This window comes from Ammospiza caudacuta, chromosome 3, assembly GCF_027887145.1.
Source record: "Ammospiza caudacuta isolate bAmmCau1 chromosome 3, bAmmCau1.pri, whole genome shotgun sequence".
Classification (NCBI taxonomy): Eukaryota; Metazoa; Chordata; class Aves; order Passeriformes; family Passerellidae; genus Ammospiza; species Ammospiza caudacuta.
Window position 1 is genome coordinate 114,820,079 of NC_080595.1, and position 16,576 is coordinate 114,836,654.

General features: G+C 51.0%; 1 protein-coding gene across 1 annotated transcript; it reads right to left on the reverse strand.

Annotated features, from left to right (window-relative positions):
• Positions 1-808: 808 nt before the first annotated feature.
• FDFT1 (farnesyl-diphosphate farnesyltransferase 1) lies at positions 809-15,616 on the reverse strand. Its single transcript, XM_058801897.1, has 8 exons — positions 15,479-15,616; positions 14,438-14,535; positions 10,112-10,295; positions 7,463-7,591; positions 6,873-7,064; positions 6,129-6,305; positions 5,760-5,912; positions 809-2,433 (listed from the first exon to the last, which is right to left on the reverse strand). The coding sequence occupies exons 1-8, from the start codon at positions 15,578-15,580 to the stop codon at positions 2,212-2,214; spliced, it is 1,257 nt and encodes a 418-aa protein (XP_058657880.1). The 5' UTR covers positions 15,581-15,616; the 3' UTR covers positions 809-2,211.
• Positions 15,617-16,576: the final 960 nt, after the last annotated feature.

Genomic DNA, 16,576 nt, shown 5'->3' on the forward strand with positions numbered 1-16,576 from the left:
CTTGCAGGGATCCAGGGACAGCCACAGCTTCTGTGGGCACCCTGTGCCAGGGCCTCACCACCCCCAAAGGGAAGGATTTCCTCCTAATAACGCACCTTATCCCTGCCCTCTGGCAGTGGGAAGCCATTCCCTGTGTCCTGTCCCTCCATCCCTTGTCCCCAGTCCCTCTCCAGCTCTCCTGGAGCCCCTTTAGGCCCTGGAAGGGGCTCTGAGCTCTCCCTGGATCCTTCTCCAGGGGAACACCCCCAGTTCCTCCACCCTGGCTCCAGAGCAGAGGGGCTCCAGCCCTTGGAGCATCTCTGTGGCCTCCTCTGGACTCTCTGAGCAGCTCCACATCCTCCTGATAGTGGAGGCAGCTCTGCAGGTGGGGTCTCACCTGAGAGGGACAGAATCCCCTCCCTTGTGCAGGTGTGGTCACTGCCAGCCCTGTCCTGTGGCCCTGCTGGTGACAGCTGCCCTTGGGATGGGGAAGGTGCTTCCACCCTGAGCAGAGAGCAGCCAGGACCTGTCCCCAGCATCCCTGAGGATGCACCAGGGCCCTGGAACACGTGCCTGCAGCCCAGGGCTGTGCCACCACTCCCTTCAAGGTGAATTTATAGACTCTCAACTGTCCCTCTGGTTAATATTCTTCCCCCAGGTCTGTCACACTGGGCTGTACTTTGATACTCAGTTGTCACCAAGGGAGCACTGGAGTTTTATAAGCTGAGGGCTTTTAACTTGTGGGGAAATTGCTGCTGCAAAAGACATGACAGCTGAGAAAAAAAAAAAAAAAAAAAAAAAAAAAAAAAAAAAAAAAGAGGACCCAGCATTTTTTTTTCCAAAGAAAACTTTTAATTTCAACAAGACTGGAAGCTGCACAAAGAGAGCTACCACGAGTTTCTTTAGAACAACAGCTTAAATCTACACCAGGAACTGTGGAGTAGGGGCTCTCCTTCTGAGTAACAGCCTGACCAGGGCTTGGCCTTGCAAAGCCACCGCCCTGCACCTGGCAGCTCTGTCCTAGACCAGGATTTCAGCTCTCCTTCCCTTCAGGACAGCAAAGCAGCATTTGAAGGGGGTGGGTAGGGACCTTGCAAACAACAATCCACCCCAGGAGAACAGGACTTGCCTTCAGAGTGCTGTTTCCTCTTGTGAGGCCAGCCTGACGTGTTTGAAGACAGCAGTGGGAGCCTCCTGCAGCTCACACATCACTCTGACCCAGAGCCAGAGCCAAGTGGGTCAGGGAAACCTGCCCTGGTCACCCCCTGGTGGCTCCAGCCTTCCCAACTCCTGGCAGGGATCACTCCTGGCTTCCAGGGTGAGCAAAGCCACCCTAAAAAAGCATCCCATGAGGGACAGCAGGGTGCAAACCCTCCCTCCCCTGCCCTGCTCTGCCACCCATGCCCTGGGCTGGGTCAGTGCAGAGCCCAGAGCCTGCTGTGGGTCCAGGCCTGGGGTTATGAGCTCAGGGCTGTGCTGGCAGCTCCCTTCTCATTTTAACCATTTCCCCACTGCTGAAACAAGATCTGTGTCACTGCAGGGGCCATCTGTCCCAGCTGCACAGCTGCCTTTCAGCTGGGGGTACATTCAGGTGGACAGAGTACCTCACCTCTCATATATTTAACATTAAAAGGGCTCATTTCAGCATCCTTCAGCACAACAGAAATGTGGCTACAATCTGCCTGCTTCCAGGCTGCAGGATGTCAATCACTGAGGGCCAGAAAGTGGCCAGAGCTTTTTCCTTGGATAAGGAAGCACATTCCTCTCCCAGCTGAAGCAGCATCTTTCCAGCATGGAGCAGGCACCAGAGGTGAGGGAGAAGAGGCTGCTTAAGAAAGGGAGGCAAAACTTCTGGGTTTTGCTCAGCTGTGAGCTGGAAAGATGCCTCAAATCTCAAGGAAGAAAAGAAACAACTGGAGTTTCTATTTCAAACCATCCTAATGGAAAAAAAACCAAAACAAACAAACAAAAATAAAATCACCAGAAATATTCAGTTAAACAGGAAAGAATGGGGGAAAAAAACCACTCAACTCCAAACACTGAGACTCCAGTCAGCATTTGCAGACAGCAAGGGCAGTGAGGATGGAGTCCAGCAGTGCCACACTGTCACCCCAGGGGCTGCAGCTCCCCAGTGTCCCATCCTTGTCACCATCCCAGTGCTGGGCCCCCCCACAACTGAGTGACCTCCTGCCACCCATCTGCCACCATCATCCCCCCACCCTGCGGTGCCCTTCAGTTGTCCCCTGCCTGCACGTACTCCTCGGTGGCCTTGGAGAGGGTGCTGAGGTACTGCCAGCTCAGGGCAGCCAGCAGCATGGCACAGGACAGGTAGATGGGCGAGTAGTGGTGGCGGGAGGCCATGGGGCCGGCGGGCAGGCTGGCGGCGCGGACGGCGGCGATCGCCTGCTGCGTCCTGCGGCACGAGGGGTCCGTGCTCGGCATCTTCTGGTAGATCTGCAGCAGGAGGAGGGAGGGAGGAGGAGTTAGGGCTCCTATTTATGTAAATAAATACCCTGTGTAGGGCTCTGTCATGGTTTGACGCTGGCGCCAATGCCAGTGTCCCCCATGAAAATATACATTCTGCCTGGTGTCTGCTGTGAGATGTGACCAGGAATAAGCAAAGCAGGCCCCCGCTTAGAAATAAAGAAGAGAAAACTTTATGAACTAAACTACAACTATATGTAAAAAAAAAAAAAAAAAAAAAAGAAAGAATGAATGAAAATCTTCCAAAAACATTTCCTCCTCCCCTGTCATGGTTTGACGCTGGCGCCAATACCAGTGCCCCCCATGAAAATACATTCTCCCTGCTGCCTGCTGTGAGATGTGACCAGGAAAGCAGGCCCCCACTTAGAAATAAAGAAAAGAAAACTTTATGAACTAAACTACAACTGTATGTAAAAAGAAACACACTGAAAGAATGAAAACCTTCCAAAAACATTTCCTCCTCCCCTGTCATGGTTTGATGCTGGCGCCAATGCCAGTGCCCCCATGAAAATACATTCTCCCTGCTGCCTGCTGTGAGATGTGACCAGGAGTAGAGCAAAGCAGGCCGCCACTTAGAAATAAAGAAGAGAAAACTTTAGAAAACTATACATAGAGAAAACTTTACATATAGAAAACTATATGTAGAAAGAAGCACACTGAAAGAATGAAAACCTTCCAAAAACATTTCCTCCTCCCCTGTCATGGTTTGACGCTGGCACAATGCCAGTGCCCCCCATGAAAATACCCTCTCCCTGGTGTCTGCTGTGAGATGTGACCAGGAATAGAGCAAAGCAGGCCCCCACTTAGAAATAAAGAAAACTTTATTAACTAAGCTACAAACTATATGTAAAAAGAAATACATAGGAAAAATGAAAACCTTCCAAAAACATTTCCTCCTCCTCCCCCCCACCAAATTTCCAATACATCCATCCATCCCTCAGATCACCAACTCTCGGTCCATCACCACCCTTTAGATAATCAATTCTCAGTTCATCAAGGAGTGAGGAGTCCCCCTTGTGCCATAGGCTTCCCCTCCAAACACAGTTGAGACCTCTTGTGTTTCCTGTCACACATGGCACTGCCCAGAGATCATTGCATTCCTGACATCTTCCTTCCATGCCCAGTGCTCTCACCACTGCACATGGACCAGAGCTGCTTCTAGGGTTCCCCTTTTAAGGATGCTTTGCCCAGTTCCAAAAAAGAGCACAGTCTCTCACTTTTGGGACACGTGTCCCCACCCAAATTTCACCCCCTGGGGCCAAGGGGTCTCAAGAACAGAGATCTTCTCCTCCACTGAAGATCAGGGCACCAACCACCACCCTCCTCATGTGTTGTCTCTGTTCATGCACTCCCATAATATCACTGCACTCTCGGCTCCAAGCCATTCCTTCCCCACCTAGATGCAGTCTCTGTGTCACAGGAAACATGGTTCTGTCCATGGCTATACAAGAAAAGTCCAGCCAAAGGCCACTCCATCACCTCCTCCCACCTAAGATTCTTCTCCACTCTTCCGACATCTTTCACCTGCACGAACTTTCATCACATTTGCCCATTTCTTCCTCCATTTCATCTCTATCTCTCTTCTCATTCAGATCCAGGAGGATCAGTACTTGTAAGGTTTCCATTATTCAAGAAAAGGGTTAAAATCTCAGTCTGCTCTCCCACGACTTCTCACCCACGACTTCTCTCCCATGACTTCTCACCATGCCCCCCCTGCACTCCCTCTTCCTCCTTCTCGGCCGGGCTGTGCTGCCAGCACATGGTATCAAATTTCAAGGTGGCACAGGGAGTTTAAGGGAGGAAAATGGGAGAAGGTTGAAGTTTTGAGGGCCAAGAGTGATGTTGGCAGTGGAGCGACATGAAGCAAGGGACAGCTGGATGGGGCCAGAGGCCTGTCACAGACATCCTTTATGAAAAATCCTTTCCTTAGGATTTTTCCTCCAGTGAAGCTGGGAGGCCTCAGGAACAAAATGTAAACATTGATTATCTGCTGCTGTGGAATGCAACAGGTGCATCTGTGATTGGTCTCATGTGGTTGTTTCTAATTAATGGCCAATCACAGTCAGCTGGCTTGGACTCTCTGTCCGAGCCACAAGCCTTTGTTATTCATTCATTCTTTTTCTATTCTTAGCTAGCCTACTGATGAAATCCTTTCTTCTATTCTTTTAGTGCAGTTTTAATATAATATATATCATAACATAATAAATCAAGCCTTCTGAAACATGGAGTCAGATCCTCATCTCTTCCCACCGAACACAGTCACAGGGGCCCATCCCTTTTCTACTTCCCTTGGGACGTGCACTAAGCCAAGCTGCCTCTTGAGGGCACCCCATGATGGGACATGGACCACATGGCTTTGGACACGATCCCTCAAGCCCCAGTGGTGTTACTGGGATCAGGGGTTCTCACCCTGCAATCCTCATTCACTGTCTAGAGGATGGCCGACCGGCCCACCTGAAACCAGTGGGAACATTCCTGCCTGGAACAGCCTCATCATCACCTGATTCTGTGGCATTTGGGGGTTTCTTCTCATGGCTTTCTGAGATACTCCTCTGCAGGAGTCTGAGCAAGGTGGGCTCAAGCAGAGACCCTCTCCTGGGTTAAAGCCCTGCAGTGTCACTGTCCCTTGCCATGGGATCAGCCAGTACACAAGGGCAGCTCTAATAACCCATGGTTTGGGGTCTCCCTGCTGCAGAAGTGTTTTTATTTAATAGCCTTCACTGGAATTGGGTTTTGGGAAAGGGAGTTGTTTTTTTTCCCATTAAAGCACCCACCAGTTGACTTTCCATGTGAACTTTTAATCTCCACAGGACCCTGTGGAGTCAGGAGGAAGTCATAAGGTCCCCCTTGAGACACTTTTTCTCCAGGCTGAGCCCTTCCCCAGCTCCTTCAACTCCTCCTGGTGCTCCAGCCCCTTCCCCAGCTCCATTCCCTTCTCTGGACAGGCTCCAGCCCCTCAATGTCCTTTGTGTTGTGAGTGGCCCAGAACTGACCCCAGAATTGGCTCAAGGGGATGAGCACTACCCTGGCCCTGCTGCTGGACACACTATTGCTGGTCCAGGCCAGGATGCCCCTGGCCCCAGTCCCTACTTCCCAATAGACACCCAGACCCAGGGAACATTCAAAGGAACACATCAAGCACAGTTTGGTTCAGACCAAAACCACATCAGGGTCATAACTCCCCACCACCACTGAGCCAAGGATAAAATTAACAGATTCCCATGTACTCCCAACTCCACTCCAAAAACAGGGACAGGAACAGCCAGAAATGACTGAAACCAAACTGCTGAGCCTACCTCTTCCACATACTGGTACATGATGGCTTTGACAGCTTGGATATTGGTGGCATTCATCATGAGGGTGACGGCCTGGCCCTTGCGGATCTTCACCACCCCCCTGAACACCTGCTGGTTGTTGTAGCAGGCAGCCAGCGTGGCAATGGCCATCACCTGAGGAGAGACAGCAACTTGCACTGGAAGGAACTTGCCAAAGAGCCACCCTGTCCAGAGTTACATCCTTGGAGTGGAGGCACAACCTCAACAACAGCAGAAACAGCAGGAGCCAAGAAAAAAGCAAAAAAAACAACAACACAGAACCTCCTCCACCTCCAGCTCCTCACCAGCTGGGCTGCAGAGGGTGAGGAACCACTTGGAAGCTCAGCTCACCTGGGGGATAGCGCAGAAGTTGAAGACACTTTGGTTTTTGAGGCGGGACAGGTAGGTGAGGACGTCGGGGACGTGGTGGAGGGCGTTGGTGATGAGCTCATTGAGGCACTGCACGGCCACGTCGATGTTCTCTGGCTTGGCAAGGTCTGACAGCTTCTTGGCATATCTGCTCCAAACCTAAACACCAAGATAAGTGTTCCTGAGCTGGAGGGTGCATTGATGTCATCAGAGAGACAGCAGGTCTGGGAGAGCAACAAGAAGCACCAAAAACCCCCACACAACAGCCTTGGGGTAAAGAAAAGCAGGAAGGGCAGGCTGTGGGGATGTGACAGTGGCCTTGGTGCACACAAAGAGATGGTAAAGGAGGAGGATGAAACTCATCTCCACATCTTTCCTAGGGAGGGCAAGGAAAAGGTGAGTCACACATCAAGAAAAGCCCTGTGAGACAGCTGAGCCACATGGAAAAGGGAGAGAAAAATTTTTGGATGTCATGTCAGGCACAGGCAAAGCTGATCCTACTTTTTGGGAGCTTTTGGGTATCTCTGCCAGTCTCATCCTCCCTCATTCCTACAGAAAACCTAGCAGAGAGGAGAAACAGCTGCCTAAGTAGCTCTTGCAGTGTGTAGTGGCAACACCTTGTGCTCACATCTGTACCCAGAAAGCTGCAGACAGATGTCAGCCAGAACTGCCACTACCAAGAAGATGTACAGCCAACAGCAGCAATTTTATGAGGTTTTTCCTCACCTCTCTGGGCCAGAACTCCCTTCCCTCCATCTGGTCCTCCAGGTAGTCACGGATGATGTTGGTTTTCTGCAGGAAGAGGCCCATGGAGTTTGCCAGCTCTGTGTCCTGCCCCACGATGGAATCTTCCAGCTCTGATGCAGAGAAGAGACGGGAGAGGCCAATCCCCACCAGCCCAGCAACGTAGTGACAATACTGCCAAGGAGGTGCCAAGTTGGGAAAGGAGGGAAAAAAAAAAAAAACCAAGATAAAAGGAGCAGTTACAAAGAGCTGCCTGTTTGCCACAGTGAGTTTTACAAAAAGCAATTGAGAGTTCATTTGATGCAAGGTCTCCCTGGGATGTCTCAGCTTTCCAATGAAAACACTTTTTCCTAACAGGGATGGTCTGTCTACTCCTTTCATATAGACAAGGTGGGCCCTACCTGGAAGTGTTCAAAAAAACCTGTGGATGTGGCACTTGGGGACACAGTTCTGTGGTGGCCTTGGCAGTGCTGGTGGAATGGTTGGGCTTAGTGATCTCAGAGGGCTTTTCCAAACCTTAACTTCATGACCCTGCTCAAGCTCAGTCCATTCCTCAGTCTGGGCTCACTCACCTTGTCCCACTCATGCTGAGAATCCACCTTTTTCTCCAAGAACTCTGCCATCCCAACACCCATCCTGTGACAAATATCTGAAATCACATCCTGGTAGACCTTGGACAGTTTTCTGAACTCCATGGAGATCTGTAGCGTGGTAAAAACAGAAAGAGAGTGTTCAGGAAGGAAAAAAAAACAAGCAGCACAGTTCAACATTTATTAACAAATCAGAAAAATACTGTTTAACAAATCAGAAAAATACTGTTTAACAGGCTCTAATCCTGCCCTGGCTGGAGATCTGGGACAACTCCCTCAACCTGAGCTGTTTCAAGGTCCTTGGAGCTCAGGCTTAGCCTGTTCCCAGTCTAAACAGGATGGTCTCTGGCAGGAGATCAGACACAGCAGAATCTCTGGGAAGGCTCTGTGGCCTTGGACTGGTATCATCTGGGAGCTGCAGGACAAAACTGGCTGCACTTGGTACACAGAGCTGTTTTCCTCTGTAATTCGAGAGCATTCCATCACACCAGCCATGGAAAAGACCCGTGGGAGGTTTCTGGTGCTCTGCTCTCCCCAGCCCTCTCCAGCTCTAGCTTCACACATTTGGCACAACTGGAAAGGCATCAAGCAGTGAGGGAAGTGAGAAATCCTTCTATTGCATGTCCAGTTAAGTGATGATGGAATTACAGAGTGGGTTGAGTTGGAAATGACCTTGAAGATCTTCTAGTTCCAACACCCCTACTATGGGCAGGGACACCTGCAGTGTCTCCATCACTCTCACACTGAAAAAAAATATTAAAAAGTGCATCTTCCTTTTCCCAAAAATGTGGAGCATCATGTTTTACTGTGCTAAGCTTTATTCTCCATCACTGGGGGGCTGCAGCCAGCCCAGGGGTTTTGTGCAATAAGGGTTTGTCTGTAAAATAAATGTATTCACTCTGCTTCTGCCTCTGCGGCTTCAGTCCCCTTCCAAGAGGAGCACAGCCTGCAAATGCACCTCTAGGAAATATTATTAGAAGTTTTTCACTGTAAGGGTGGTGAGGCACTGGCAGAGCATGCCCAGAGAAGCTGTGAATGCCCCCCCAAAAAATTCAGGGATAGGGCATGGAATAACCTGGTCTAGTGGAAGGTATCCCTGCCTTGGCAGGGGATGGGATGGGATGAGCTTTATGGTCCCACCACACCCAACAATTCCATAGTTCTACAATTTTATGATTACTAAAATTATTAAAATAGTACCTGAGCACTGGTTTATTTATTTTTTATTTTATCTATTTTTATTTATTTATTTAAACATTTATTAAAATATTAAAAATTATTTTAAATATTAAAACAATAGATATAAAAATATTGAGTTAAATTATATTTATTAGGATAATTATTAAAATATTCGTTTAAAATGTTAAAAAAATAAAAATCATACCTAAGCATGGATTGCCTCAAATAAATAACACATACACCAAGAGAGAACAGCAAAGTCCCACAAACACCTTCTCAAAAGCTCCTCTAAAGCCAATCCACTGACTTACCTACTTTACCCACATTGTTGTTGCCAAGAATCCCAACACAGACATCCCCTATAGCACTCCACACTCCAAACCTGAGCATCAGAACTCCCAACACACCCCAGTTCCCCAAAGAACCACCCCATTCCCACTGCTAGGGAAAGCCTGAAAAGGGCAGAATAAATTAAAAATGGTAAAAACTTGAACAAAACAGAACATCCTCTGAAAATGAGATGCTCCTCACCAGAACTATTACATGTTTTTTCTTAAACAGAGCAAAGAAAAAAAAAACACTAAAAATCAGCTCAATAATAAAAAAAATCAACACAATCTTGTTACTAATAACAGTGAGGGTGCTTTTTGTCTTGTATCACAGAGTTATGGAATGGTTTGGGTGGGAAGGGACCTTAAAGCTCATCTCATTCCACCCTCTGCCCTACCTGAGTGCAGGGACACCTCCCACTGTGCACACAGGTGTTACATTTACATTTACATCTCTTTGTCTAAGATTTTTCTCTTGAGAAGCTGAAAAGCCTCAGAGAAAAAAACCCCCAGTAATTATCTTATTAACTTTTCTTTTGTTTTGCTTATATGAAATGTGTTTAAAGATTGTTTATTTACAAGTAATTGTTTTATTGGTTTCTGGTGCGAGTTGTTTTGACTCATTGGCCAATCAGTACTAAGTTGTGTTGAGACTCAAAGGAATCACGAGTTTTCATTATTATCTTTTTAGCATTCTATAAATATCCTTTCTGTATTCTATAGTATAATATAATATAATGTAATGTAATGTAATGTAATATAATATAATCATAAATTAACCTTCTAAAAACATCAAGCCAAATTCATCATTCCTTCCTTCACCAGAACACGCCACAAATACAATTCACTGTGCTGGGTAACAACCCCAAATCTCTCTCCACAAGACAATGGTCATCTGCTCTTCCAGCAGAGGAGGCAAGAAGACACTTTCCAAGGGCTGGAACTTTTCCACAGCCAGATCCCCTCTGCCCCACATCATTGCACAATGTTTGAATTTCTCACCCCAGTTTGGCACTCAGCCCCACAAGCAGGTGGTGGAGCCCTTGGGAAGCTCTGCAGGCACCACATGGAGACAACCAGGCACCCAGAGGTGCCACCAGGAGCAAGGAGGAGGCTGCCTTACCGTTGGGAAGTCTTCCAGCACCTGCCTGTCCTTCTCCTTGCTCTCTGTGTACTTCCAGTCTGGCTGGTAGAGATGGGAGTGGAACTCGTGCAGCATCGGGACCTTGACATCCAAAGGGATGCTCATGTCATCCTCTACAGTGTCCAGGGCACGGAGAACCAGGTAGAATATACACACTGCATGGCTGGAAAGGGAGAAAAACCAGTAAACTTTTACTTGGGAGTGCCTAGGAGGCAGGACAACCAGCTGGGATTAACCACAGAGCCTTCAGCAGAGGCACTTTGAGCTCAGCGTGTCACAGGGTGGCACTGCCAGGTGCCTTTGGAAGATACCAGCCAGGTTAGGAAATCCAGGATTTTCTCTCATGAGGAGAACTACAGCATGATTTTGGGGTTCCTAAGATGTATATCAGGGAACTACAGCATCATTTTGGGGTTTCTAAGATGTGTTTTTAGATGTGTACTTCCAGTCTGGCTGGTAGATTTGGGAGTGCAACTTGTGCAGCATTGGGACCATGACATCTAACGGGATGCTCATGTCATCCATAGGAATTCCAGGATTTTCCCTCATGAGGAGAACTACAGCATGATTTTGGGGTTTCTAGGATGTGTATCAGAGAGGTACAGCATGATCTGGGGGTTTCTAAGATGTGCATCAGGGAAGGGTCAGGCCTGTGAGCTCCCTAAGCAGGGAAGATCCAACGCTGCAAGCAAGGCCAGCACTCACCTGGACCCAGAGGACAGAGCCCAAAGTCAGCTTATTTGGAAAAGCAAATGTCAAATAGTGAAGGGGGGAAAAAACCAGGTGTGTTTTCCCCATCATTCCCTCTTCTCTGCACACTTTTTACCCTGTTGGGGTAAAATATTCCTGTCCTTTGTTGGGGGGGAATAAAGGGGTCACACTGTGCAACAGGAACATTAGGACTGGCAGAAAGAGCCAAAATCAGCCTGTATTTTATATCTCCAGGAGCAAGACACTGGAGGCAGCCTATGTATCCCAATATCCCAGCAGGAACCTGCTGGAGAGCCACCTCCCCTCCTGCTCCCACCACTCCTGCCTTCCCTATCCCTGTTTCCTTCCCCCTCCCTGCCTCCACATTTCTACAGCTGAAGAAAAAAAACCAACCAAACAAAACCAAGTCCTGATGGCAAGAAATGCTGTTTGCAACAGGATTTATATTAAATAATCCCCAGATCTCCATGAGCACAGGGATATATGCCAAGGAGAGGAGGCATTTATTAATTGTTTAACAAATGGAAAGTTGCTTGGTCTGCTTAAATGCTAATTACCAGGTGACAGTGTTGTACTCCTGTGCAAGCAGTGATTAATCATCCAGGGAAAACTGACTTGCTCTTAGAGTCAATACTGTAAAATTTGGCTTTTTTTCCTTGACTAGAAGGGTATTTAACACCTCTGTCACACCACATGAGCAGCTCTCGTGCTCCTGTTCCTCTGCATGACTGAGTTTTTCCATTCCAGCCAGACTGTAAATGTTCATCCAACAGGATGCAAGTGCCCAAGGCTCCAATCTGCTTCCAGGAGCCGCCAAGAAAGGCAGAGCAGAACCTGGAAATACCATCCCAGAGGCACCTCTCACATGGGCATCATGCCCAGGGAAGAGCCAGCAGTAATTCCAGAACCCAGCACAGTTAAAACACTTATTTAACCCAAATTCTGCATCCAGACCTTGTCTGCCTCCCTAACTTCCATCACATACTGAATTTAGACCCATGGCACAAATGGAAGCAAAGAACAAGTCTGGATCTTCCAGAGATCCAGGTGAGGAGGTCTCCTCTCTCCTTGCCAGGACATACAGCCTGTGCTGGACCCTCAAGAACAGATCCTGAAGAGTTCCAGAGCCAGGCAGGAGCGTGGAACTGGCAGCAGAGAGGCAGGAGCATCCCTCCTCTCCTCCCCATCACCAGCAGAGGTGAGCTTGGATCAGAACTCCTACAGCAGTTATGATGCTGTTGGCTCAGCTGTGGATGAAATTGCAGTTTTGAGCCTCCCACCTTCCCAGAAACACCCTAACCATGGAGCAATGAGCTGGACAGGGCTCTGGCCAGCAAAACAGGTGGTTCATGGGGCCAAAAAAAGCCAGGAAGGAGGAACCAGACAGCTCAGCTCAGCTACCAACACTCTGTCTGGCCAGGGAAGGGTACCCTGCCTCCCCAGCTTCCATCACATACTGAATTTAGACCCATGGCACAAATGGAAACAGACACTTGGAAAGAACACGTCTGGATCTTCCAGAGCTCAAGCTCAGCCCTGTCCTGGGTGCAGCTCCCTTCTGCCCAGGTGAGGAGGTCTCCTCTCTCCCTGTCAGAGAGGCAGGAGCATCCCTCTTCTCCTCTCCATCACCAGCAGAGGAGCTATGAGCTTGGATCAGAATCTTTTCCTCCACCAGCAGTTATGATGCTGTTGGCTCAGCTGTGGATGAAATTGCAGTTTTGAGCCTCCCACCTTCCCAGAAACACCCTAATCATGGAGCAATGAGCTGGACAGGGCTTTGGCCAGCAAAATAAGTGGTTTATGGGGTCAAAAAAAAAGCCAGGAAAGAGGAAACAAACATTTCAGCTCAACTACCAACACCCTGTCTGGCCAGGGAAGCACTGCCCCAAGCACTCCTCCAGAAGTTCCCCATTTTCCAGCAGCCCTTCTGGGATGCCTGTCTGTAACCACAGGGGCCCAGCTGAATTCCCTGATGGGGTCAACAACAATTCAAGCACTTTTTTAATCCAGCAAAATTATTTCCTTCTGTAAGGCTGTGGCTCTGCCTATTTCTCTATCCTCCCTATTTTGTATTTCCCTTGTTTGTCCCTAAATCTTCTGGTGGAAATCCTTTGAAAATGAACCTCTCCTGATCCACTACTGAGCCAGCTGTAATCCAACCACCATCCCTGCCCAAGCTGGGTTACAAAGATCAGGCAAGAGCATTTTTAGGATGCCAGGCAGAAATTCTGTGCCCTGAAGGGTGATCCTCCTACAGGACTGCAGGGCAAGGATTAAATGACAATAAACACCAAGAAAACTGCAAAAGTTTGAGGCAAGTGCAGGGCAGACACATTGCTAACAGGTTTCATAGCGTTTTCTTAATTTTTTTTCTTAATTCCTGCACAGAAAAAGCATGGAAAATAAAAAGCTTAATTCTTGGCCCTATTTGTACTTTTCCATGCAATTTCAGCCAAACCACTGAACTTCTCTGCCTTTCCTGTCTACCAGGCTGCAAACACCATTTCATAAACACTGGACACAGTTATGTGGCACCATCCAAAATGCCAAACCAGGGCTCAGAAACCCCACAGACCACACAGTGTTTGGGGTAGTGCCTGCAACTGCTCAGATCAGAGCCACCAGATGTGTCTGGAACAACTTCCAGAACCCCTAATCATCAACCCATCTTGGGATTAACTGGGGATTTAAAAACTGAAATCAGTAATTGTCAAATGAATATAGGGAATTATATATGGAAAATAATTACATGGCATGAGGCTCCCTGGCCAGCTGAGCTTTATTTACATCCTCTGTTACTATTCCTGTCTGAAGCTTTTCTGCACAGGGCAGCAAAATCTGCACAGCAAAAAACGGGTGTGCAACAAACCCCCTGTGATAAATGCACAGGTTTTGAGGCAACTGCTTCCAAAAGCACCTCCCAGGCAAGACCCAGACCCTTGGTCAGCTCCAGGTTTTTCCTCACCTCCTCCCTCCAGCCTTTGTCCAGCTCAGCAGTGCCAGGACACATTCCCAGGGTGTCACACAGGGCACAGTGCCAGGCCCTGTGTTTAACAGCCTGCTGGCCAGGAGGCTCAGCCCAGAGACACAGTTTGGGGAGGGATGTGATGCAAAGCGGGGATGTGGCACAGCCAGATGGGACGTGAAAATCCCCACGTCCTGCTGCACGGGGTGGGGCTGGGCTGAGTGAGCCCAGTCAGCTCCTGATGGGAGAGGGAGCGTGTCCCAGCATCTCCACCAGAGAAAAATGCAATTTGGGGGTAGGTACTGCATGGGCTCAGCTCTGGTATTGGGGGGCATCACACCCATCAGCTCCTAGAGAGACCTGAAACTGGGAGGCCACTAAGTTCCCTGGGATGCCCAGTGTTGGGGTGGCATTGTACCACTCAGGGAGGAGATTTATCCCCACCATCACCTCCATCACCACCTACCAGGGAGGAGATTTACCCCCACCATCACCAAGGGGTTCGAGGGGAAAGCTGCACCCACCCCCTCCCAAAGATCCCCAGCGTTGGGATGTCACCCCACCCACCACCCCCCAAAAACCCGCCTTGCCGGCGGTCACCGCCCCCCTCCCCGGTGTCCCCCGCTCACCGCAGCTCTCCATCCAGAGCCTGGATGACGGCGGCGAAGCTGCGGCTGGTCTGGTTGAGGTACCGGTAGCAGGTTCGGAGGCCACGTCCCAGCGAGTCCTGAGGGCAGAGCGGGCCGGGGGCCGCGGGTTGGAGCCGGGGGGCGGCAGCGGGCGGCGGGGCCGGGGGGGCTCCGCACCGCTGCTGCTGTCCCCGCCGCTGTCCCGCTGCCCGCGGGGGTTTCCGCGGCGGGGACAGCGTCAGTGTCCGCCGGAGCACGGACACGGCCCGGGAGCCGGCCGCCATGGGGGCGGCAGCATTGGGGGGCTGCGGCCGCTCCGCTCCGCCCCAGGCCCGAAACCCGCCCCTTAACCCGCCCCGTGCCGCGGCCGGACAAGCTGCCATGTACGGACAGCGCCGGGGCCGTGCGATGAACGGAGAGCCGGGGATGCGCGCAGGGTACCGGCAGCGAGCAGTGCAAGGGATGATCGGAGATAGGGGGATGAATGCGGGTATGGGCAATGAGAAATGCATGGGAAGACTGAGATGCTCGGAGTCAGTGGGATGCTGGCAGGATACCGGCACTGAGCAATGCAAGGGATGGCTGGAGCTGCGGGGAGCTCCGGTAGCACCGGGGCTCTGCGATGTCCGGCACCGAGTAATGCAAGGGATGCTCGGAGCCGGTGGGAAGCTCGCAGGGTACCGGCACCGGGCAAAGCAGGGATGCTTGGAGCCGGTGGGATGCACCAATGAACAGCATGCCCGGAACCGGTGGAATGCCCGGAACCGGTAGGATGCACACACGGTAGGAGCAATGCAATAGGATGCCCGGAGCCGGTACAACCGTGAAGCACCGAGGCGCACACAAGGCGCACAAAGCCGGGCAAAGTCCTATACAAGCTGGATATGGGATGGTCACCCATGGCAACACCGTATCCGCGCCCGGACATGACAGTGCCTCCCACCTCCTCCTCCTCCTCCCGTGCCCCGCTCCCCACCGGGAGCACCGCGCACCGGCGACAGCGAAGCGCTTCCCGCCGCCCGCGCATCCCTGGCCGCTCACCGTGTCCATCCGCGGCATGACGGCGCGGTAGCCGCCCATCTTGAAGCGGAGCAGGTTGTAGATGTCCTCGGGGTGGCCCAGCCATTTCCGTAGCAGCTCCATGGGGGCCGCGCTCAGACCCCGCCGCCGCCGCGCGCTCCCGCCGCCCCCCCCACCCGCCGCTTAACCGGGCACGGGCGGGGCCGCTCCAGCCCCGCCCCGCAGCCAATCACAGCGCTCGGCACATCGCTCGGTGGGGCGGGCGCGGCGCCGATTGGCGAAGGCGCGCTCGCACCAGGGCAGCGCCAGCCAATAGGGAAGCGTCGCGACTGGTGTGACGGCCAGCGGGGGGCGCTGATTGGCTGAGGCGCGTGTCGGCACAGGCGGAGCGGGAAGGAGTCGGCGGTCCCGAACCCCCGCGTGTGAGCGTGAGGGGAGCGGAGCCGCCATGGAGGTGCGGGAGGGTTGGCGTGGGAAGGGGGCGTGAAAAACCTTCCAGTTCCAACCCCCTGTCATGGCAGTGACACCTTCCACTATCCCAGGTTGCTCTAAGCCCCGTCCAGCCTGGCCTTGGACACTTCCAGGGGTGGAGAAGCCACAGCTTCTCCAGGAGTTCCATCCCAGCTCCCGCCTCCTCCTCACAGGGAGGAATTCCTTCCCCGTATCCCATCTAACCCCGTGCTCTGGCAGTAGGAAGCCATTCCCCCTTGTCCAAAGTCCTTTTCCAGCCCTCCTGAGCCCCTTTAGGCACTGAAAGGGGCTCTGAGATCTTCCTGGAGCCTTGTCCAAGCTGGGCACCCCCAGCTCTGAGCCTGCCTCCATCACAGAGAGGCTCCAGCCATTAGAGCACCTACATGGCCTCCTCTGGACTTGCTTCCAGAGTCCACACCCTTCCTGTGCTGAGAACCCAACACATACCCAGCTCCATCCTCATATCCTTCAAAGTGCAAGATTCAGCTTTTGGGGCTCTTTTTTGTTAGTGGTTTTCTTCCAGAACTTGGGCTTTGATTATCATTGTGGGTCCCTTCCAATTCAGGTTATTCTATGATTCTTTGTTTTGGACAGGCACTTGGCCAACACTCTGCAGAAGGGACATTAACCACCTTCCTTGGTTCCATA